The following is a 24,212-nucleotide window of genomic DNA, read 5'->3' as shown; positions in this document are numbered from 1 at the left end:
GTACGCGGTCTCTATAATCATCTTGTTTTTAATTAAGGATGGGAATAGGCCAGACCGGCCTACAGGGACCTACGGCCTAGCCTACGACAGGCCAGACCAGGCCAGACTTTTTTCTTAAATAGAGAAGGTCTAGACTTTTTTTTTAAGCCTATTTAGCTTAAAAGGCCAGGCCACAGGCCTCACAAAAAGTCTCTTAAGCCTATTAGGCCGACCTATTTACGTAATATGAATAATATTATTTATTATTACATTAATTTTTTGCATATATAAATGTATTATTATAAACTAGAATAGAAATATGATACAATATATAGTCGAATTCCCTAAAACCTCGTGTTGATTATCAAAAAAAGTTTAATCTAATTGAACTATTAGTTTGCTAGTCCATTTAAACTTAGATCACATTGCTTATTTAAAGATGTTCATAAGATATATGCTTTTAAACAGGCTAGCAGACCGTATCAGGCTTTCAGAAGGCTAGGCTTAGGCCTAAAAAGTAGGCCTATGACAGGCCGCAGGCCAGGCTTAGGCTTCAAAAAAATACGGCATGCCAGACTTAGGCCTTGCAAAGCCTAGCTCGGCCTAGCCTATTCCCATCCCTATTTTTAATGCATCGTGACATAATTGCATGAGGAATGACAAGTATATTATCTTTCGGTTTATGAGGTGATGAATATGATGTTTTGCCAACATATCTACTTTATAGAACCTGAATTTGTGGGAAAATTAGTACCGTGGAACATTTTCTTTCATTTCGATCTCATCCATATTGACCATATCTTCCTAAAAATTAACCCATTGCTTTTCAAATTCTTAGGATAATTAGTGGCTTTCACATATGATTTGCTTTTAACCGTTATCTATTTCCTCAGTTTTTTACTTGAATCCCATATTGGTTAGGCAATTGAGTCTTCACGCAAACTTAAGTTGAATATGTTTGATTATTATTTCCCACAATTTTTATTGAACCTACAAAGCTCTATGCTGATGAACCAAATCCTTTTATGCTGTTTTTTTTAGATAAAGGAAATGACAAAACCAACATAAATTCACACACGCAAAGTGGAGATGCCACGCAAACTTAAGTTGAATATGTTTGATTATTATTTCCCACAATTTTTATTGAACCTACAAAGCTCTATGCTGATGAACCAAATCCTTTTATGCTGTTTTTTTTAGATAAAGGAAATGACAAAACCAACATAAATTCACACACGCAAAGTGGAGATGCTAAGGTTCGAACCCCAATAATCATGACGTTCGGCCTAACAATTTCAATATTTTTACCAATTGAGTTAGGACTTATGAGACTATAATTAAGAATATCAATTTTACCATCATAATATAAGTTATTGAAATAAAAATGTATATTAACAATGATAAGCACAGTGTGAATTCTTCTCCATATACAAGATTGGCGGCTAGTGCTTTTGCAGGTGTATAGTGGTGGTGAACATTTTCCCAATTACATGATTGCTTACACCAAAGAATGTTGAATAGTTTGAGGACAAAACAATGCTAGCTGAATCTCATTATTAGCAGTTCAGATCCACTGAATTAACAACGAGACAATGACAAAGCATTGTCATTCAGAATTTAGGTTGATATGTTTTTTGTCCTACACAAAGGATGATGAATGGCCAGCACCCAAAATTAAAGGAATAAAATATACCAATCGAGGTATAACACCAATTTCAAATATAAATAACAAAAAAATTATGTTGGCTTAGATATAAAACTAAACTAAACTATCCATATTTAATACTATTATGTAAAAAACATGTCAATATACACATAATATTTGTGAGAGCTCTATTAAATGACAAATTATAGCAATTCAATCTTATCTTCTAAAAACATATTGGATTAAGCACTTTATCATGTTAAATATACGTGTGATTACAAAGGATTTTGAACCTATCATTGTGGTAGGTATATTACTTTATTTTACTTGTACAAAGCTTATATCAATTTATATAAATATAGTACTCCTATATAGTAATGTTTGACTTTACTTGTTTCTTGCTGTTGCTACGATATTATGTGGGTTGGATAGGTAACGTCTACTTTGTGTTTGTGGAGATCCCAATAAAAAAAAAGTAATTGTAATTTCATTTTCACACCCTGAAGGTCGAATATTAATGGCACTTTAGTGAAAGTGACAACATGGTTTTGGACCATATTAACCGTTGTAGTTATCATATCACATTATTAGTGGTTCAACAATGGACTACATTCTTATAAAAAAAAGGTTATGATATATATTCCCAATTAAAGTAAGAAAATCAATATTGTAGACACTAATTATTCACAAGATGACAAAAATTTCTTTATCTTTTTTTACACTCAGTGAAGCTTAAAGAGGGTACGGGCTGAATTGATTTCCATAGGATTCCTTGCTCCTATTTTATCCACATAATGGAAACAAAATCTTTCTAACAAAATCCTCACCCCAGATCCTCATAGTTATAGCTTAATTAAAGATATTTTGGTATTAATTAGGTAGTGACCACTAGAGTTATTTATATATTCACCACATGTAAAATTAAATTGATGTAATAGTCATTTTGATATCTGAATATGTAATAAATAGCCATAATAATTATTCATTGTATCGAAATTTTAAAATAGTCATTGATCGTACATTATGTTGGTCAAGATAGTCGATTACATTAAAATGTTTCGTTAATATTATCAATTTAATCCCTTAATATATTTATTGTCATATCAGTACATATGAAAATAATTATGTCAACATAGAGACTATTTTAACTTCATAAACTATTATGACTAACAAAATTGCAATAAAAAAACTTTTTTTTAAGAATTTCAATACATTAAAAAATATTATGATTATTCGTTACACACTCCGTGACCAAGATAATTACTAGCTGAATTAAATTTGAAATCTTACGGGTGTTGCACCTTCATATGCCCATCGATATTGACCTAGTGTGAAGACATAATGAAATCAAACACTCTACTCATTACTTTGGAGGTTGAGGAGTCAACTTTTTTCTTAATTAGATTACGTGTTAGCTAAAAGTTCAGCTACAATATCCATTTGGGATGATTTTGGCTCCCAACCATGTTGAGCAAAAAAAGGAAAGCAACGAAAGTAATACCATGATGATGAAAATGTTTCTTTTCTTTTCTTTTCTCATCGTGATTTTTACAGGTTCTGTTTGATACATATGATAGGATAAAGACATTATATGATAAGAAATTGGATAAAGATATGATATGCATAGAGTGGAGTCGAAGAATGTTCTTGAAAAATACTAGAAAACACGCTTGTGTGATGTTTTATGCTACCAGTTCCTAACCAAGTTTAAACTAAAGATAAAAATAATAAAGAGTGGAGTAGGATATGATAAATAATTGGTTTATTTTATCTTTTCAAATTGGTGCACCAAACAAGATATTTATGTAGGATATAATGATTTTTATCATATATTGTCTCCCTATCATATACACCAAACGTACCCTTAATTTATTGTCAATTTTAACATGCACACGACTCATTCACATTTCATTACTAAACAAAGGGTTAAATATATTTTTAGTCCCTATAAATATATCAACTTTTCGTTTTAGTTCCTCTATAAAGTTTCTTTGATGAATATATATATATATATATATATATATATATATATATATATATATATATATATATATATATATATATATAAGCCTGTGAAGAAAACAACAAATCACATAATATTATAATAATCTCTCTAAAAGTTATAAAAAATTTCACTTTTGGTCTCTCTAAAAGTTTTATTTTCTTCGACTTTTATAATATTATAATAATCTCTCTAAAAAATAGAATTTTTTAATAAAAATCAATTAAATATGAATTTTTATATTTTTGGCGGTTAAAAATTCATATTTAATTCATGTTTTATTAAAAAAAAAATAAAAATTTGAGAGATAGTTTTACAATTTTCTACGCATTTCTGCACAATTTCATTAAAAAAATACACGACTTGACTGAAAAATAAAGACCAAAAGTGGTGATTGAAAATTTTATAAAAACTAAAAGTATAGTAAAATTTTAGATAAAATAAAACAAAGATTTAATATATTTATAGGAAAAAAAACATATTTAACCTATAAACTAACGATAGAGCAATAAGTAGCTCAGTTGGTATGGACAATGCATAAAATATGCAAGGTCTGGGGTTCGAACCCAAATTGGGGACTAACGATAGTTCAATTTAAAATATTCATCAATTCCTAAAAATAAAAAAATAAAAAAAACCCAGTATCCGCATTATATTATCAAGTAGGTGGTGCAATCCAAGTGTTTATCCGAGGAGTCCTTGAAGTCACTTGAGTTGGAGGCAATAGTTGCTTTGCTTGCCACCCATCCTGTAGAAACGTGACTGCCCTAAACACCACCTGCTGATATGTCTCTTGTCTAAGAAGTAATCTATAGGGATTGACTTAATAAAATTAGGCTAAATCCTCAATTAGAGATAATGTGTATAATAAAAAACAAATACAGCCAGATGCTATAATGTCATAAAAAAAAAATTCCAGATGCTATAAAAAAATAAAAAAAATTAGAAATTGTGAAGCCAAAATTGTGTAGTCTTCAGAAAGCGTAACCTAACGGTATGAGTTGAGATGTTGAAGAAGTATTATAAAAAAGATGTAGGGTTCGATTATTCTCATCGCTGACAATTTTTCTCTTTACCTAACAAAAGAATTACTACCATTTGTCTATAAAAAAACAATAAATATATATAAGCCAGTGAAGAAAATGACCAATCACATAATTTTGTATGTTTTGGTGAGGCATCTTTTCATGAAAATGAGAGCATTTTTCAATATATACAACTATAGCACAAGGAAGGGTCCTCTCAGAAAAGCAATTATAATGCAAGGAAGGGTAAAAGGTTACATAAATATATGATGCAAAATTGTGAAGGTGTGATAACTTTAGGGCAATAAGATGATTGTTTTCTTTTTACAGTAAGGCACAATAAGATCATTGTTGAAAAGTACCTAAAGAAGGGGACTCCTTTTACTAGAATTTCAAAGAAAGGGTTGAGAACATGAAGAAAAGATAAGGAAGCATGTTCTCAATTTGATATGATGTTGTTGGCCATCCATATTCACCACCATAAAGTATACTCATAAGTCATAACCCAATTGGATTGTTCCTTTTTGGATTTGTCCTAATGGTGGATGCTAATGTTAAATACAAGTTCTAATTAGCCCCTAATCCTCCATGAAGTTCCTTTTGGGACTTTTTCCCTTGTTAGTCTCCAAAGTCAATTTTTTGTTTCATTTGTTTTAAATACATAAAAGTTCACCACGGTAAAAAAATGCATTATAATCTTATGTTTAGGATCTAGATTTCTTACCACAAGAAAAACAAATATCTGTAGGAAACAATCTCTATCGATAATTTAAGATCAGATGAACGAAATTACAAAATAAAAGGTTAGAGCGCCAAAGGAGTTTAAGAAAGAGGTTAATGTCGATCTCTATTTCTAACATTTTCCCTTTCCTTCTAAAGTTACATTTTTCCTTTCCCTCTAACAACATTCAAGAGTACTTTAGATCGGACGGTTGAGATTGAAAACTGCTCGACTCAATTACATAATCTTTTTTCAAGTTCCAACTACAATATAGAAGAAGAACTCACACATCTTCTCTCACACCATTGACATTTTGTCACTCTTTACCTATTCACTTTCTTCTCAGCAATTGCCAACTACTACAAGCTCATTCTCTCTTTTTCTCTGTGAAAAGGGTAAGCAGAACTCTTCATTGTTTGCAAAATCTTTCACATTTTAAGAGAAATTCAACACTTCAATTCCCTTAAACACTTTGATATGTCATCAGATATAAGCTAAATTTATTGAATCTACCTTCAAAATCAAGAACAAAGTAGTTTGCATTCAATTTATTATTATGGCTAGTTGCAAGTTTTGTTGTGCTTGTGTTTTTGCTTTTCAAGTGTAATAGAGGGTTTGGTTCTGTTTAATTTACCGATTAGGGAGTAAAGTTTGAAGCTTTTGTTGGTGGGGTGGTGGGAATTTTGTGGCGTGAGTGATGGGTTGGGATTGTGTGGTGCTACAAACAGTTGGAAGAGAACCGCCATTAAAACGGCGAGCTGGGTTGCGGAGGAAGCAAGCTGGAAGAGGGTCTTACAGAGGAAGTTAGCTAGTTAGGGAAATTTGATTTGATTGCTTTTGTGTGATTGGAATTTGGAGGGTTTTTCTTCTTTTTTGGAGGACTAATTTGGAGACCCTTTTGCTTGAGGGTGTTATTGAGGTGTTAAAGTTTCTAACTTTTTATAAGGGGAAGAAGAAGATGGTTAACAACTTGCATCAACTACTTAGAAGTCTTTGTTTCAATACTCAGTGGAATTATGCAATCTTTTGGAAGCTCAAACATTGTGCTCCAATGTATGTTATTACTACAACCTTTACTCCTTTTTTTGTGTGCATCACATGTATTGAATCTTTTATTTGGATGTTGGCAAAATAGAATATGTTAAATGAGTTGAAGTTGTATTTTTGGTCTTAACCCTCAATCCCTCCCTATTAATTTGGCGTTTGGTATAGAGGTAAAAAGTCTTACCAAAGATTATTCCAGCAAGGATTCGACGAATGATTTGTCCTTAGCTGAAGCTCATTAACCATTTGAGTCCAACCAATTGGCTGTGAAGTTGTAGTTTTGCATGATTGTATCCCTTGGTCTGAAATTTGAATCGGTCTTCTAAACATGTCCGGTTAGCTTAATTGGTTGTATAGCGTATACATCTTGTTTTTATTAATAACAACCAGATCATGTTATATTTTTTTCAATCATCTTTTAGTGTAAAGGACTGAAGATTTTCCTTTATGTTCTTCCTTGTCTTTTTTTCCTTCCATGTTTGGTGATTTTCCATGCCTGTCTTTATTTTGGATAGGCAAATGTTTTTATTAATAACAACCAGATCATGTTATATTTTTTTTCAATCATCTTTAAGTGTAAAGGACTGAAGATTTTCCTTTATGTTCTTCCTTGTCTTTTTTTCCTTCCATGTTTGGTGATTTTCCATGCCTGTCTTTATTTTGGATAGGCAAATGTTAGTAAATTAGTGGTTATGTTACAAATTCACTTAGCACAAAGAGTTATGCATTACCTTAAATTTTCGGGATGTGGTATTTTTTTTTTTTTTTTTTTTGCAGGATCTTGACATTGGAGGATGCTTACTATGACAATTCAGATTATTTTGACGCTTCAGAAAATAAGTACTGTCAGAAGACCTTAGAACAGATTGAGGGTGGGAAATTTTCACATGACGCTTTGGGGTTAGCTGTTGCAAAGATGTCATATAATGCATATCCATTAGGGCAAGGGTATGATTAATCAAATGCAACATTTTAAGATTTGAAACTTTCATTTAGGTTGCCCTCGTCCTAAGATCCTTTGTTTACAGTATTGTTGGGCAGGTAGCTGTTACTGGAAAGCATCAGTGGATCTGTGCAGATAATAATCAAGTTACAAGTTCTGGCTTGTCTTTTGAGGTGAGAATTCTTGTTATTTAATATTGTCCCCGGCCGTAGAAAATTTGAAAATCTAGAATTTGTATTGGGCAAGTATCATGTGACTATCTAACTAAACTTCCTACCATTCTCATTCTTCCCCCCTTTTTGTTTGATTTTCAGTTTGCTGATGGGTGGCAATCTCAATTTTCTGCTGGAATTAGGGTATGCTTACTGATTTATTAGAATTGGAAGAGTGAACTTTCTATGTCTATCTGAAAATTAGAACCACCTCACAATACCGATAGTAATACCAAGCAGTGTTGTTAACTGGTAGCTATATGCATAGCAGAATTTGAAATCGCTACTGTTCAGCGTTATGCTATTTAGTACATCATGTTGTCAAAAAGCGGCTATAGCACTGCTGCATAGTTGAATTTGAACAAACTGATATATTCCGCGATCTACAGTTGACAACACTTATAATAATGATAATGGACAGTTTAATGTTGATGGTATATTTATTTGGAAAAGTATGGTTCATGTGGTAATAGGATTTAATAAGACAAATAACCAAGCCATTACATGACTCCGGCTCATTGTTCTTTTTTCACTAATTACAACCAAACTTTATTGAAATAATATAATGTTGCGTTCTACTTTTGTGTACTTTATGCAAGAAACCTAGAAATTCGCCGATAGAAAACAATTTCCTAGTCTGCATCACTATACTTTGTTTGCACTGAAGTTTTTCATTGACAAAGCTTTTACTTTTCCTTGTAGACAATTGTTGTTGTGTCTGTAGTTCCCCTAGGCGTTGTTCAGCTTGGCTCTCTAATAAAAGTAAGATGAGTACTTTTTTTATGTTTATTTCCTTTGCTTGAGCGCCATAATATCTCTTCATGATGCTTGCTGTTCATAACATTCCTTGTATTTGTTGTGTTTTAAATTTTATTTGCGTTTTTTTGCATGAATATATCATGACCATTCAGATTTCATGACTTGCTTTTATTTCGTTTTTAGATTATTTCTGTAGCAGCTAGCTGTTGATTTAAATATTGGCTAAATACTTGAACAATCCTAATTATATACTATAAAAATATGTACGTGTAACTTAGTGAAAAAGAAAGATAAACAAGTGAAGCTGTTATCAACCCTCCTAGTTATGTCATTTGAGAACTTAAGCATAATGTTCTGTTAGCTACAAGTGTCAAGTACTCTAAATTATAATTTACTAAACTAGAACTGATGGATAATATCGTTATAGACATAGATATCAACCTGACGTGATGTTAGTATGGAGAATAAGTTGTTATTTTTTTATTTTTTTTATAATATAAAACAGTTGCCTAAATTGGTAGAAAGAGTCATTTACTTGATCCAGAAGTAGCTAATTAGTTTTTATTAAAGATTTGTGCCTATTTGTTTCTCTTTCTCTAAAATACTTTTTGAGTTCAATATGCAAGTCTTTGGTTAGAAAATTCATTAGGTCTTGCTCTTAATCTCCTTGTATAGTTTGTTTAATTTTATTCTCTTGTCATAAGCTGTTCTATGATTTTGATGGATTGTAAGATATTTGCAGGATATAAACTTATGAGGAAGTTCATTTATTGTGTAAACATTTGATAATTTGCGCTGTTTTTGCCACTTGCTGCTGCAGGTGAATGAAGATATGGGGGTTGTTGATCATATAAGAAATCTTTTTTTGTCTACTCAAGATTACTCAATAGACCACATTCCTAGTCAAATACAAAGTAGTTTGAAGAGCTCTTCATCTCAGGTAAGCTTCTTCGTACACGGACCTGGATTGCCTGCAGTAATAATTCTACAGTTTCACGCAGTAATCAATCTCGACCATTGATTTGAGATTGGACGACTCAGTTAAACGATCTCGATTTGTCTTATTAAATGTTAGGGGGTAAGGGATTTGTGTAACAATTCGCATGGCCATTGTCACGTGTTCACTAACATGGAAAGCGAGTGGAGTTATGCCATAATTATTTTTAACCAGGATTGTTGAGCATTATCATAAGGTTTACACTTCTTTTTTTCAGCCGGATGTCTTGAAGGAAAAATCATCTTCGGATATTATGCCTGCGTGCATGAGGAATAAAACAGTGGATGTTTTGACGCCCCTTCAATGTTCTGGGAGGAACAACACAACTCATTCTGCTTATTGGGAAATGGGTGATAATATGGTCAAGCATGAAGGGGCCGAGCTCTATAGTGATGTGAGTCCCATTTTGCTTCAGTCAATGTCTGATATGATTAATGTGGAGCATCAGGAATTTGGAGAGATAAGACCTGTAAATGCGAGGGAGTGTGGAGGGGGCAGTAGTGGCTGCAAAAATATGATATTGGACTCTGAACAAAATCGCTCGTCATTTTTAAACAATTCTGCTATAAATAATGTTGGCGTCTATGATTCAATACACCAATCGGAAAAGGATTCCTCCTATACACCGTTGAAGTTTCCAGCTGGATGTGAACTACTTGAAGCACTTGGACCATCTTCTTTGAAAGGGAGTAAATATTTTGATTGGTTGGCTCAGGTTAATCAAGATATGAAAATTGCGGATGTGCCGGATGTGTTTAACACTAGTCAGTTGACTTCTGAATCTCATCCAGAGCATCTTTTGGAAGCAATGGTGGCCAACATCTGTCACAGTAGTAATAATGATGTTAATAGTGGATTATCATTTTGTAGATCAATGCAATCTGCATTGAGTTCTGGAAAAACAACCGATGCTTCTATTCAAGATGTGCACACTATAGACCATCCTTCTCTTGTCAGAGAGGACAAAAACCATTGTTTGAGTTCATCATCTAAAGTTGTTTCTTCTACATGTCCTAGTGCTTGTAGTGAACAATTTGAAAGATCTTCTGAACCATCTAAAAACAGCAAGAAGAGGGCCAGGCCTGGGGAAAGTTGTAGACCTCGGCCAAGAGACAGGCAACTGATCCAAGATCGAATTAAGGAGCTTAGAGAGTTGGTACCGAATGGAGCTAAGGTAACTTTCTGTAATATTTTCATACCCGTTTTTGCATTTTGAGTGATGGTTGCAGTTCGGGTTCATGTCGCTAAACATTTTGTTAACTTCAACAGTGTAGTATTGATTCACTACTGGAGCGCTCGATAAAGCACATGCTCTTTCTGCAAAGCATAACTAAGCATGCTGACAAGCTAACTAAACTTGCTGATACTAAATCAAAGGTAAGGTTTAGAGGGATTTGAGAAATATATCCTCTGGTCCATAATCTGTAAATAAATATTTGACTACATTTTATATCAAGTTGGGATTGATGTTTGAACTTTCAGATTTGCATACATACAAAATTATGGTTAAATACTAATTACTCCATCCATTCCTTTTTAGTAGTTTTAAGGTTATATGCACATAGCAAGAAAATCCATAAACTTTGTTACTTTTGATAGAATTATGTCTTTTTCCAATAATACCCTTTAACTATTTATCATCCCACTCAACCTATTTCTGTCTCTCTGCAGTATATAGTTAAAAGTATTAATTAACCAAAAAACAGTTATGTTGCATTGAACTTTGAAAACAATAAATAATATGAACAAAATTATTCTACAAAAGTGATCATTAAAAAGGAACGGAGGGAGTAGCTGATTTCTCACCCTGGTTTAATACTGGAAACAGTGGCATTTAATTTTCCTAAACATGTACCTTTAGGATACATTTCAAGTTGACTGTAATTTTTTTTTCTTAGTTATTATTTAAGATATAAGCTTTTGAATGCAAATGACGACATTCGTCATTTTGTTGATTTTCTCCCTTCTTTAATTAACACTACTGCAATTTTGCAGTTGCATCAAATGGAAACAGACATTCTTGGATCCTCTAGTTCTGAGCAGGGTTCAAGTTGGGCAGTTGAGGTAGGGGGTCATCTGAAAGTTCATTCAATATTAGTGGAGAATCTTAGCAACAACGGACAGATGCTTATTGAGGTACGCGTGAGTATGACCTGTGGAATATTTCAATTTGATTTATCAAGTAAAAAAAATTAATTAAAAATTATAATACATAATACAAACACAAAGAAAAACTCCCCCTGTTGAGGTATTGCATACATTCTCTATTCTCATTCTGACTTTTCTTGTAGACGCTATGTGAAGAGAGCAGCCATTTTCTTGAAATAGCAGAAGCTGTAAGAAGCTTGGGGCTTACAATTTTGAAGGGCGCAACAAAAGCTCGTGATAAGAAGATATCGATATGCTTTATCGTTGAGGTAAAATAATAACTAACAGAAGATTTATTTTCTCTAGAATCAAACCTAGCCAACCGATCTAGGCTTGGTCGTTGTTGTAGACTGTAGAGTCAAACCTTTTTACTGCACTGTTTATTTAATTGTTGACGTGACAACTGTTATTAAACTAAGGGAAACCAATTATATATAATTTAATTAAAATATATTTCGAAAATTATTGCATACCAATCATTGTGAGTTTATTTGTTGTAGTTGAAAACATCAGATACATTGAGATTATATAAATTTCATTTGCATGCCTTTTCTTTACTATAACACGTAATTCTAATACTAACATTTATCAAGATTTACTTTACCAATTGAAACTGCTCCATGGATTTATTATGTTTTATACTAGCTATCAAGTCATTGTTGTTGATGAATGATGAACAAATTGTGTATCAGGGTGAAAACAACAAAAATGTACACAGATTGGACATCTTGTGGCCACTTGTTCAGATACTACAATCCAAGAGCGTTGTGTATCAACAGTAACTGTTTGATTCGTGGAAACTTCACGGCCTTTTATTGGTCACCAGAACTCATTCTTGATCTCTGAAATGATTGATGCTCAGAATCTCCTACCCTTGTAATGAGCAAGACTCAGTTTGTTGTTTTTCTTAAGTTTGGGTTGGAATATATGATTTTTATTTGATTGTATGTTTGTGTTTGGCATTGAAAACACTACAAAGCGTTGACCACTTCTTAGTGCCACCTTTTTGATGTTCCAGATTTATCTTTTGATGATCAGTTAAAATATATAGCCTTGAGAGCTTAATAAGAAAAGTATGGAGAATATACTGCAACTTGCGGTCCATTATATATTGTGATGTGATTAGTTTATCAATGTAAAATCAAATTTTAGTTTCTATAAATGGATGAAGTTATTTTGAATCACTTGCAATCTCTAAAACAATAAAAAAAATGGTTGGACTGTGGTTGATTCTAGTGGTAACTTGCAAGGGATTTGGGCACATTAAGCAAGTGGTCGCAGATTTGTTTCCAGATAATTTGCTCAATGAGAAAAAGCATTTTCTTAAAAGTTTGTATGAACTGCAAAAGCAGTACTTGCACCAGAGTTAAGAGATTACCTTCAATGGATCGTCCACGTCTTTAATGAATCTTTTAGTTCATTCTGTTATTTTATGAAAAAACGGGAATGTTGTTAGTATGCTACTTTGTTTAGGTTTAAGCCTATGTGACTGATCTTTGTCTTCCTCTCGCCTTTACTCAGGAACTAGATGTAGTTTTGCCAGCATCTATTTTCTTGATATTCCAAAAAAGGTCACAAGGTGGAATACACAACCGGCACGACAAAGGAACTTTTCAACACCGTCTTTCCAAACAACCCTTTGAGTCAATATAAGTTAAATAAATAAACAATATAATTCATATTCATATCTAAAATAAAAACGAAAAAACAAGCCAGTCTTGCATGTATTGGACAAAGGTATTTTTATGTCATATCTTCTCCTTATCGAATGGAACGGCATTGACGGAGGCCATTGGAGCGGAATTGGGGGAGACGGTCCGGCAAGAAATCTCTAACGACAAAGAAGGAAAATTGAAAGTACATGGTGCAAACTGCAAAGGGTTTATCAGATTACTATTGGAAAAAGATAAGTTGAATGGCAAAATAACGGGGTGCATGGTGGACCATATATGATGGTGGTTCAAAATAAAAGCAACCGAAACCAATCTTAAACAAGTCATTCAGACAAACGGTTAAGCCAAAAGTTTCGTTGGAAGTCTACTCTTGAATATGACATTTGACACATCAGAGGAGAACACGACAAACACGTATAACTACTGATTTTACCAATTACTCAAACTCAATATAGGCATATAGCAATAGATAATAGAGTTATTGTACTATCAAACCTCACCTTGAAACCCACCATTTGATGTTCTCCAACCAATACCGATTCTCAAAATCATTAATTGCTACTGTACTTGTCTAGACACAATCTGAGAGGAAATAGATCCCATCATGTGAATCAACAACAGATAGATTAGACAAGACTCTTAACAAGTCTCGCTGAGCAACCCTATTTGTGTCATAGTGCATGTTTGGTATCATGTTGGATTGGAGTTAAGAACAAAATCACAATGGCTCACTCTGATTTTGCCAAACTCCCGCAATACTGAACAAACACTAAGTCAGATGAAAAGGGCCAAAGAAATCAAAGCGGGGAACATGTAATACAACAGCAACTTCAATGACGGCCACACTTTTATGACCTTTAATATCAAATTTGCTAGAAGGAATGAATGAAATCAGCAATCTCCACATTTCAAAAAACAGAATCTAATCATTTTAACTCCTTTTGGTGGACAAGTTTAGCAATTGAAAGATAGTTTCTAATGTCGGGCAAAAGAACAATATATATGCATACATAAATCATGTGTAATCCATGTGAGACTGATGCTACGCCTACAAATACAATACTTGGTGGGGAGATTTGTGCCGGTGCCAGACAAGCACTAGCCAGATCCTGGGAAGTTGAGGAATGGGAATACTGATCAACCAGGGAACCTTCTTGCAAAATGAGTCTTGAAATTTCGGCTACTAGTAGGTTTTTGTTTTGGAAACCTTCTTCTTGGGTTGCCTTCTAGGAATGGAGTTTTTCATCCCAATAAAAAACAACAAAGCCCCAAAGAGAGCCATATTCTGCAAGGAGTAATACCATACCATTTAATAAACAATTGTAACAATACACGAAGGAACACTGTGACAGCTTGAAATCAGGCATTCCAACATGAAAATACATTAAAAAGATAGTGAGCCCATGGCTCTGACCTGTGTGAATTTGATGAAAAGTTGAATATATTCTTTGTCCTCATTGTCGTAATTATAGAAATCGTACAATATTGGAGTGGTGATCAACTGGTGCAAAAGCTACAAGGAGAAAAGAACCATATTAAACAGGGCACTAGAGATGAAAATAAACTCAATTGCAAGGAGAGAATTCAAACTACAAACCAAAAGTACAGCTCCGAACGAACTGCCAAGTATGAAAAGAATCCCTCCAATGCCCTTGAGAGCAATAGCCCCAGCAACTAAAAACTTTATCTGTTCATGACATAAAAATTATATTATTATATAAATAAACATAAACATAAACATTCTAGATACAAAGTAAAGTAATATGCATGTGAAAAGGAGTGCATCATTGAACACACAGATGTAGATAAAAGGATGACTATATGCATCACAGATAAAATGATAAAAGAAAATTCAATTGTTTTCCATTGTGATGTTTCATAACTTCCCCAACATCTTTATCCAACCTCCACCCATTTCAGTTTTCAGAAGCTGTATGAACTTTTTAAAGTTGCTGAGAACATTTTTACCGTTGCTGTCCAACACTATCATATCATACTGCCTGCTGAGATCCCTTATGATGAGCAAGCAGTCAGGCAAACATAAGCCTCATGGCCAAAATAATTAATGACAAGCATGAACAAGTTAATACTTTTTTAGGAGTATACATTAATACTTTGTCCAGGCTACATGATAGTCTATTTTTCAAATGGCAAATATTTGTTTAATTAGTATTATGTTGGGAGTGGAAGGATATCGAACCTTCTCCCACCTTATCATTTCATTTATTAGCTCTTTCACTTCAACCACCAAACCAACCTTATATACCCAACATAATAGTCTTAATTGAACCCATGCATTTACGAAGGCATAACTTACTCTATTTTTTAACTAATATATAAATACAAATGTTGGTATATAAGATGTTCAGTTAGTCTCAATGAATATTTTCAAAATATCAATTTTTTATTATAGATAACTAAAGATATCAATGGTCAAAGTTTTGTATTGACATGTGTGAAGTGGTTGACTGCAACATGTAATTAGGAATGGAGGGAGTATTAAGTACTCTTGTAGGTTTTTGTCTACAATTAATCAGGCTTCTCACTTCAGCCATCCCTATACTTGATGATAACAGAAAAATGCATGATCATTACGAAACTCCTAAGTAGTCTCAAAGTCCATGTAAGACTCCACTTCACTGCAATTTAACTTTCTTTTTCCTTGCATTTTAAATTTAAATCATACTTTCCTGACATTATTGATACTGAGAAAGAGAACAAGAGAGACTAACATCAATTTCTGGAAGATTGAAGCCAACTTGCGAATCTACTTTGTGTAAGAAGGCATCAAATTTTGGTCTGATTGCTTTTGCTGCAAGTCCCCCATCAACTCCATAGTCATTAAATCTGTGAGAGGGAGGAAAAATAAAAAAAAGCCATAAAAAATCAATACTTCTATAATTCACATGTCAAATGAAAATAAGTTCCAGCTCCAAATTTCTGATCAAATGCGATCAGTCAGCAAGCACTAGCAATAACCAGCAACTTTCTCAACAAGTACAAGAAAAAAATCTCTAAAACAACTTACTAAATTCAAGCGAACCAACTTAGCTAAAAATTAAACATGGCCAGAGTGTTCACATCATTCCACATCAATCAGAAATCAAAATCCACGAGCAATGGCAATCAGAAATTCATCTCCCTCAAAGAAAGATATAAAAACTAAAGTCCAGTTTAGATTAGCTTCCAGCTTATATAAGATTTTAAACTAAAATAAATAACTAAATATGTATTTAGTTTCTAACTAATAAATAAGTCTGTATAAAAATTATAAATAATTATGCATAATAATTTAAATAAATAAATGAGCTTATGAATAAAACTAAGGTTCCAAAGTTTAGTTCAATTAATGAGAGAAGCTATGCCTATTAGTTAGAACAGTCATAATTATTATCATAAAATAATTCCAACTTTTTCATTTGAATGAGTGGTTGTGAAAAAAACTTATCCAAACTAGCTCTAAATTTTTCGAATTTTTTGCGGCTAATTTCCCAGCTTGACAATAACACATAACGCATAATCATAAACAAGTAAAACAGATAAATAATATATCACAGCCCTTCAGTTACATATTGAATGCATTAAAACGAAACAGATCCGTAGATCTACTGAATGAACGAAACAGATCCAAACGATACAACAAGAATTTAATTTCAGTAGAAAACAAAAATAGATTTTGAGCAATTACAATTATAATAATAATAATAATAATGAACATGCATGATTAGAGAAGAAAAAGAAAGAACAAACTCTTGGTAAGCAGAGAGAATGAAAACGGAGGCGAAGAGAACTCTTCCGAGAAAAGAAGCGAAAGCCATTGAAGAGAAAGAGAGAATCTAGGGTTGAGTGAGTTGGTGAGGTTTTTCCCTTCCCTTCCCGGTCAGAGATGAGATAGAGAAAAAAGAAAAAGAGAGCGCCAGCGAAAATTGAAAACGAGAGTGAGTGGGAGTCAAGGGTCATATTGTCTTTTCCTTCTCGGTACAAATAAATTATCGCAACTACTTTTCGCTTCTAATAATGGGCTGCATTGCATTTTACGACAAACTTGGACTGGACCAACTAGGGTTACGGAAACTGCAACTTTTCACACCTCCCTTGTTTTACTATATTCTTGTGGATACCAACTTCAGTACTTGCTATATTCTTGACGAGGATGTCTAAATATTTTCATTGACAAAAAGTAAATTCATAGATTAGCAAGTGGGTGGTATTCTCCAAAACTTATAAAACAAAATTAATAGATTATATTACTTATTTGTAGTTATAATCATAGTTAACTACATATATTTAACGTTCATTTACTTGATCATCAGTAGCTTGAATTTTTTTTAAATGGAAACTAGAAGGAATTTTTTTTTATAATTAAACTTAAAACAATTAATAAATTGCTTCAAGAAATAATTTCAAAATCAGTAACATAGTCTTATTTGTATTTTTTAACAATATTGTGTATTTGTGATTTTCATATCAGACTACTTTAATAATTATAAGTACGAATGTTGTTTCAATTGACATTTATTTAATTAGTGAAAAATGAATTCAATACCTCAAGGTTTACAAGATTCACGTACTTTGTGCAGGGACGGACCCACGTTAGGCATGCTGTGGGCCTGGGTCCTCACTACTTAAAAAAAAATTAATTTTAAAACACCTCATACTCTTATAATAATTGAATGGAAGTGTAGTAGGCATGGCAATGGGGCGGGGTGGGGACAGGTTTTACCTTTCCCGTCCCCATACCCGATTCTCATATACTTGCCCGTTACCCTACCCATACTCAACGGGGATGAGAAATTGAATCACATCCCCGTCCCCGACGGGTTCGGGTATCCCCGCCACATCCCCATCCCCGCATTGAATAATTTTTTATATTAAAAAATAGAAGTTTTTTGGCATCCCCAAGAGCAATGTTGTAATACATTATCTAACAATGCGCTCACTTTAACATTTGTTTGACAATGATTTAGTTGATCTTTAAATATCAATGGTATTTTTTATTAACATGACAATTATCAAACAAAATAACATGACATATCAACATAAAGTAGTTTTTTTACATTTGGGACGGGTTTTGGTATGGGTTCGGGGTGGGTACCTATATACCCGTTACCCGTCCCATACCTGTGTTTTGAAATCGGGGAAAACCCATGCCCATACCCAAACCCAGTCAAAACGGGGAAAACCCGTCAAATTGGGTTTGGTTCGGGCGGGTAACCGCGGGTATGGGTTTTGTTGCCATGCCTAAAGTGTAGTCAACAAGTCAATAGTGGCCCACACTAAATTATAAACTAAATAATGCTAACAAGACAATTTTCCAAATCCCAAATTAAAACAACACTAGAGAGAAACCAGTGACCAAAGGAGCACGACAAGAACAACACCACACAGCACAACAGTTAGCAGATCGATCTCCTTGCTTGGACACAACACAGTTTATATATTTTTTTTTTGAATTTATTTTGGAGGAGGTAGCTTCCATGATGTCTCTCTATTGGCCTACACTGCTAAAAATTCCTGGGTCCGTCTCTGACTTTGTGCATCAACTATTTGCGCTAAACTCCGATGATGTTGATTTGTATCATGGTATATTAATTAGAAAGTTCGGTATCAATGATGCAAAGTTGAAATATCAGGACTTTGTATGTTTAATAATAACAAAGTTGAATACCATTCTAAAGAATATTAAACCTCTCAAAAAACAATATAAGAATATTAAAGATATTAAATAAATTTATTTTTATAATAGATTTATAGTTTTATGCGAGTGTGTGGTGGGAACTAATATATGTATTATGTTAACTTTTTTTTTTTTTGGATCATAAGAGGGTCAAAGCCCAAAAACAAAAGAAAATTACATCTTAATCAATTGAGGAATAGATGATCCAAGTATATCAGTTAACAACAAATGTCTAACTTGATTAAACATAATTCATATTCTATTAACGTTTGTGGATATAATGAATTTGGATCTAATTAATCATCCATAAACAAGAATATAGAGACACCAATTTATATTTATGTATAAAGAGATACCATGATACCACCAAAGTACTTCAAATGACGTATGATTTGGAGAAGTATCATGAATTTTCTGTAAGTGGCAGAACCACTTTAGGGCTTGGGTGGGCCACGACCCATCCCACCAATTACACTTAGTGGAGAAGTATCATGGATATCCTTAGTTTTTAAATAAAATTACCTTGTGATCCATCCTCTTCTTTATCTCGATACACGTTACAATTACACTTTCAAATCACTAGAAACACATAAATAATTAGATAAAATTTTAAGGATATGTAGTTAAAAATAATGATGACCAACTTTGTTCTTCATGTTTATTAAAACATAATTTTTTTATATGTGTCCATCTCTCTATATATATTAGTCTATTATGGTGGTCAATCTTAATTTTTTTTCTAGCTCCACCACTAGTTTTTCTCTTCCATAGAAGTATCCCTAAGAATACTTTTCAATTTCATCTTTGACAAAGTTGATAAGCGGCTTAGTAATTTAAAGACTTACACTTTCTTCTTTGCTAGAAGAAGACTCACTTTGATAATTTAAAACTACATCCCAGTTGCCTCCTCTTTGCAGGCCGATTGGAGCCTTGATACTTTTTCTAGATGTGTTTAGTTTTTAATATTCGATTTGGAAATTGCCCTGTTGATTTATTTATTTATTTATTCATTAAGTAGACAAGACAAATTAGCTGCATATTATTGTTAAAACTTTTGAAATTGAAATGATAACAAAACTATGTCTCATTGCTCTCTTAATTTATTTAAATTAATAGGTTCAACAATCCCTATATCAAGGCTGGGTTTTTAACAACTGCTCCCTGTTCAAACTACATTAATTGATTTAATTTTAAAATATGAAAGTCACTTGTGAATAAATTAGCTAATGTGTTTAATGTGGTACACTGATACTAGTTACATCTTGTATCTTATAATGAAAAATGAAGTTGTGTCTCAATCATTAAGCAACATTGTGTTCTTTTGTAGTTGGTACTGTTTATATCTCTAGAAGGGTTTTGCTTCTAGATTTCATCGTTATAATATTATTTTTATCAGATATGGACGTAATTAGTTTTTTTTTTTTTTTTGAAAGAGTATGGACGCAATTAGTTGATAATATGTACAACTAAAAAGTTAACCATGTTTCTCACTATTGATGTAAGATTAAATATTATAATTAACCTAAGTAATCTACTTCTCAAGCGTGAATATCTCACATCCTATATCAATACTGTTATCACCACGAAACATGCCTCTTGAATACATTCTCATGATGACTTTCGATACAAGGATCCAACTTGCAAAAAGATCTCACCTCCGCTTCACCGCTAAACCGAGTCAGGACTCTGATGCCATTTGTTGAAGAATCCGAAGGAGCTCACTTATAAATATACATTTAGCTCACACATAAACCCAACACACGTATAAAGTAAAAATTGTATGAGAATCTAGTCAACATTAATACAAAAGAATGATAATTAATTGATAGTGCTAAGCAAGAAGTAATCGTATAGTTAAGAAAACAACACTAACAAGCAACATGATATAAGTTATTTATTTATACTCTTTGTGTAGAATATTAAACAGGACAAGAAGAATTGCATCCAAATTTGAGAATTTTCTAATCTAGCTAGATAGTAGTAGATAGTATCTGACAATCATCCATACACGTGCAGTGGTCCCATATTGAACCCTTGTGTTGACTGGTCTAATTGCTAAGACAATAGTCAGCAGCATTATCTTTCTGATGCAGAGTGCTGCAAAATGACAACAATTTAATTTTCAAAACTTTGGGCTTAGGTAGCATGATTGAATTAAGAAATACTATATGGTGTAATATTCCTCTCAGACCTAAGCTTCCGCTATGGATCTTGACTTGTAGATTATTTTAGCTTCTTCGGTTCAGGAATAATTCTAAGTTCTATCTGACACGCACAACAAATCTCTTGCGTTGTCCTACCATTCGTGGAGAAACATTATATTTTCCAATTATATGAGGCATATCTTATTGATCGTGTGATCAATTTAATTAAATTTCTTCTGTTTTCAAAATTAAGATATCTCAGCATCAAACCCTAATCATAATGACCAATCTAACAATTTTAACATTTTGACAAGTTGAGTTAGAATTTATGAACTAGACGAAATCTTATTTTTAATTAGTGACAACCTAACATATTATAGGTGAATTATTTTCAAATGAAATTGAGAAACCCCACTTAAACTCGCCTTAATTAAATCAAATTTTGTTCGAGGATGGAAATTGTTTTGTTAGGAAGAAGAGAACTGTAATTGGATGCTACTTTATTTATTCTAGTAATAATTTATAAATCTTGTCAGTTCCGTTATCTCTAGTTAGGTTTGTGTTGAAGAATTTGAACTCGACCCTTATTTTATCGTTTTGCAATTACTACTTTGCTTTCGTAATAACAATATGCAGCTAGCATTAGATTGATTCTTTGGCAGGAAACAATATTATAATTGTCACGGGCTAGAAAACAAAATACTAAAGAATAGTGCCACTCGTGTGCGGACTGGACACTAGTGCAAAATAGGTTTTTTTATGTGGGAAAAAATTACTATTTGTTACGTAAATTTGTGTATAGATATGAGTATGTTTGGGAACACCAAAAAAGAGTTTGGGTGTGTTTGGTAAAATTAAGCTATAAGCTAGCTGATAGCTGATAAGCTAGCTGATAGCTGAAAAGCTAGCTTATAGCTGATGACTGATAGCTGAAAGCTTATAGCTGAAAAATTAGCTGATTGAAATTAAAGTGTTTGGTAAAATTAGCTGTTGAAGTGGTTGCTAAATATAAAATGACATAAAAGGACATGTTTTTTTTATTTTTGTTTTTTCATAAATTATACATATAATAATTTTTACTTAATGTATTTCTTTTTAATTATTTAAATATATTTTTAAATATTTTCATCACCAAAATGATAAATGTACTTTATGAATTCAATTTGACATTTTTGATTGAACAATTTTTTTTGATGAATTTTATTTAACTAAAATTGCTTTACTATTTATTGTAAATTAAAAAAAAACAAGAACAACAAAAATATAAAAAGCAGATGTTATAAAAAAATGCCCCATAAAAAAGGGATATAAAACTTCCACTAAAAGAAAGTCATATCAAACGTGGGTAGTTACCTTGCCTATCAACGTGGTGTTTATTAAAAAATAATAAAATTAAATTAATAAGGTTAAAATTGGAAGAGAGTATAAAAAACTACCAGCTATAAGCTAAAAAGCTACTTGAAATAGCTTTTCAAAAAACGCTATAAGCTAATGAGAAAAACTTTTTACCAAACACGAGTCATTCTTTCAAAGCAAGCTTATAAGCTAGTCCAAAAAGCTATAAGCTAGCTTTTTTGTGTTAGCAAACACAGCCTTTATAGATGACAGCGGATAGCTTATAAGCTCGTTTGACAAAAAAAGCTCTGTTTAGTAACGTTTTTTTACAACGAGCTTATAGCTTATTTCAGGAGCTTATAAGCTATTTTTTAGAAGCCACTTCAAGTAGCGTTTGAGCTTATAGCTTATATCGTCTCACTTTTAATTCCAGTTTTACCCTTATCATTTTAATTAAAATCCACTTTTACCCTTAATAATAATATTACTTATATAATTTAAAACAAAATGAGGCTATTACCTTAACATACAACATCGAGTGGGCACTTCAAATTAATATACGATTTTTTTTATAGCAATTTCTTTTTCTAAAAAAAATGTTATCGTTGTATATATATATACAACTTGTCCCTTCCATATATATGCATCTTTGTTTTTTTTTCCTTTAGCACTTTTTTTTTATCTTATGGGTATATTATTTTGTATTTTGATTTAAAATAAAATTTTACACTTTAATTTTTTATAAAGTATAAAAACTGAAATGAAAAATAATTCAAAATAAAATTTTAGCAAAAAAAAGAAACTAATTTAATAATATATAAATACTTAAATTACCAATTTTTTTTATAAAGTATAAAAACTGAAATGAAAAATAATTCAAAATAAAATTTTAGCAAAAAAAAGAAACTAATTTAATAATATATAAATACTTAAATTACCAATTTTTTTAAAAAAACAAGAATTTTTGATATATCTGAAATACTATTAGTTAATATAGATTTTATTACGAATCAGGAATGTTCTTTTATGTCATTTTATATTTATCAGCTAGTTGAACCGCTAATTTTACCAAACACTTTAATTAGCTTATCAGCTATAAGTCATCAGCTATCAGCTATCCGCTATAAGCTGTCAGTCATCAGTTATCAGCTATAAGCTATCAGCTATAAGTTATCAGCTATCAGCTAGCTTATAAGCTATTCGTTGTTTTTACTAAACAGAACCATAGTGTGGTGTGTGAGGATGTCTTAAATCCGATGTATTCGTGAACCACTTATAAATTTTTAAATAGGAAATAAATTAAAAAAATGAATTTTATTACTAGGTCTCTGTTCTGGACCGGCCAAAGGGATTCTTGGCCCATTTACTTAGGCCCAATATCACTCAAAGCCCAAACTCCACGTTTGGCATTATTGCTCGCAACATACCCCCTCTCCTGAAGGGGGTGCACGAAGCAAAGAGACCGGTTCAAACGAACCCCAACGTCTCTCTTGCACGTTGTGCACATTCCCGCAATAAAATATCTGGCGGTTACACTTCCCACAATTTCGTAACCGCCAGAGCCAGATGTGCCTCCTCAACGGTTCTGCAGCTCTCCACCTCTATAAATAGGGGACTCACCGCAGTCCCCAAGGTAGAACTCTTTCTTCCTCTAAACCCTCACTCTCTGATCTCTACTGACTTGAGCGTCGGAGTGCCTGCAGGTACACACACCCCATCCGCTCCAAGAAGCAGTCTGACGCATTCCACCACCGTCACCACCACCGCATTCAAAGCACAGGCAGTCTCCTTCTGATCAGGTACGATCAGTCTCCAAATAATTTGTAACCCTAGACAGTAAATAGAAAGATGATGTTCCATGGTGGTAGTGTATATACATACACTTCTCTCCAACATTCAAGTGAATAT

At 32.6% G+C, this 24,212-nt stretch overlaps 2 protein-coding genes across 6 annotated transcripts; one reads left to right on the top strand and one right to left on the bottom strand.

Annotated features, from left to right (window-relative positions):
• Positions 1-5,671: 5,671 nt before the first annotated feature.
• Positions 5,672-12,568, top strand: EMB1444 (basic helix loop helix (bHLH) DNA-binding superfamily protein). 5 transcript variants are annotated; one of them, XM_085729927.1, is made up of 12 exons: positions 5,672-5,767; positions 6,014-6,425; positions 7,194-7,364; positions 7,445-7,532; positions 7,674-7,715; positions 8,274-8,333; positions 9,151-9,270; positions 9,545-10,501; positions 10,597-10,704; positions 11,323-11,463; positions 11,619-11,744; positions 12,168-12,568. In XM_085729927.1, exons 2-12 carry the CDS (start codon positions 6,331-6,333, stop codon positions 12,255-12,257), a joined length of 1,998 nt encoding a protein of 665 aa, XP_085586053.1. In that variant the 5' UTR covers positions 5,672-5,767; positions 6,014-6,330; the 3' UTR covers positions 12,258-12,568. The 5 variants fall into 5 exon arrangements, with proteins under 5 accessions (XP_085586053.1, XP_085586056.1, XP_085586052.1 ...); XM_085729930.1 differs by lacking the exon at positions 6,014-6,425; XM_085729926.1 differs by having other exon boundaries at positions 5,672-6,425.
• A 1,486-nt stretch (positions 12,569-14,054) lies between these two features.
• On the bottom strand, positions 14,055-17,105 carry LOC146910184 (uncharacterized). Its single transcript, XM_085722636.1, has 5 exons — positions 16,899-17,105; positions 15,881-15,995; positions 14,746-14,835; positions 14,563-14,661; positions 14,055-14,433 (listed from the first exon to the last, which is right to left on the bottom strand). The coding sequence occupies exons 1-5, from the start codon at positions 16,964-16,966 to the stop codon at positions 14,332-14,334; spliced, it is 474 nt and encodes a 157-aa protein (XP_085578762.1). The 5' UTR covers positions 16,967-17,105; the 3' UTR covers positions 14,055-14,331.
• Between the last annotated feature and the right edge of the window lie 7,107 nt (positions 17,106-24,212).

Source organism: Medicago sativa, chromosome 7, assembly GCF_051527215.1.
Source record: "Medicago sativa cultivar Bolivia chromosome 7, Bolivia_mono, whole genome shotgun sequence".
NCBI classification, from domain to species: domain Eukaryota; kingdom Viridiplantae; phylum Streptophyta; class Magnoliopsida; order Fabales; family Fabaceae; genus Medicago; species Medicago sativa.
This window is presented reverse-complemented; position numbering and strand designations above follow the sequence as displayed.

Excerpts from the sequence above, each read along its gene's own strand:
- EMB1444 (XM_085729927.1), top strand. The coding sequence starts at position 6,331 with ATGGTTAACAACTTGCATCAACTACTTAGAAGTCTTTGTTTCAATACT. Across the intron at positions 7,365-7,444 it reads GCATATCCATTAGGGCAAGG|TATTGTTGGGCAGGTAGCTG; the intron begins GTATGATTAATC and ends CTTTGTTTACAG. Across the intron at positions 10,705-11,322 it reads TTGCTGATACTAAATCAAAG|TTGCATCAAATGGAAACAGA; the intron begins GTAAGGTTTAGA and ends GCAATTTTGCAG.
- LOC146910184 (XM_085722636.1), bottom strand. The coding sequence starts at position 16,966 with ATGGCTTTCGCTTCTTTTCTCGGAAGAGTTCTCTTCGCCTCCGTTTTC. Across the intron at positions 15,996-16,898 it reads ATTCTCTCTGCTTACCAAGA|ATTTAATGACTATGGAGTTG; the intron begins GTTTGTTCTTTC and ends TCCCTCTCACAG. Across the intron at positions 14,662-14,745 it reads CGTTCGGAGCTGTACTTTTG|CTTTTGCACCAGTTGATCAC; the intron begins GTTTGTAGTTTG and ends TTCTCCTTGTAG.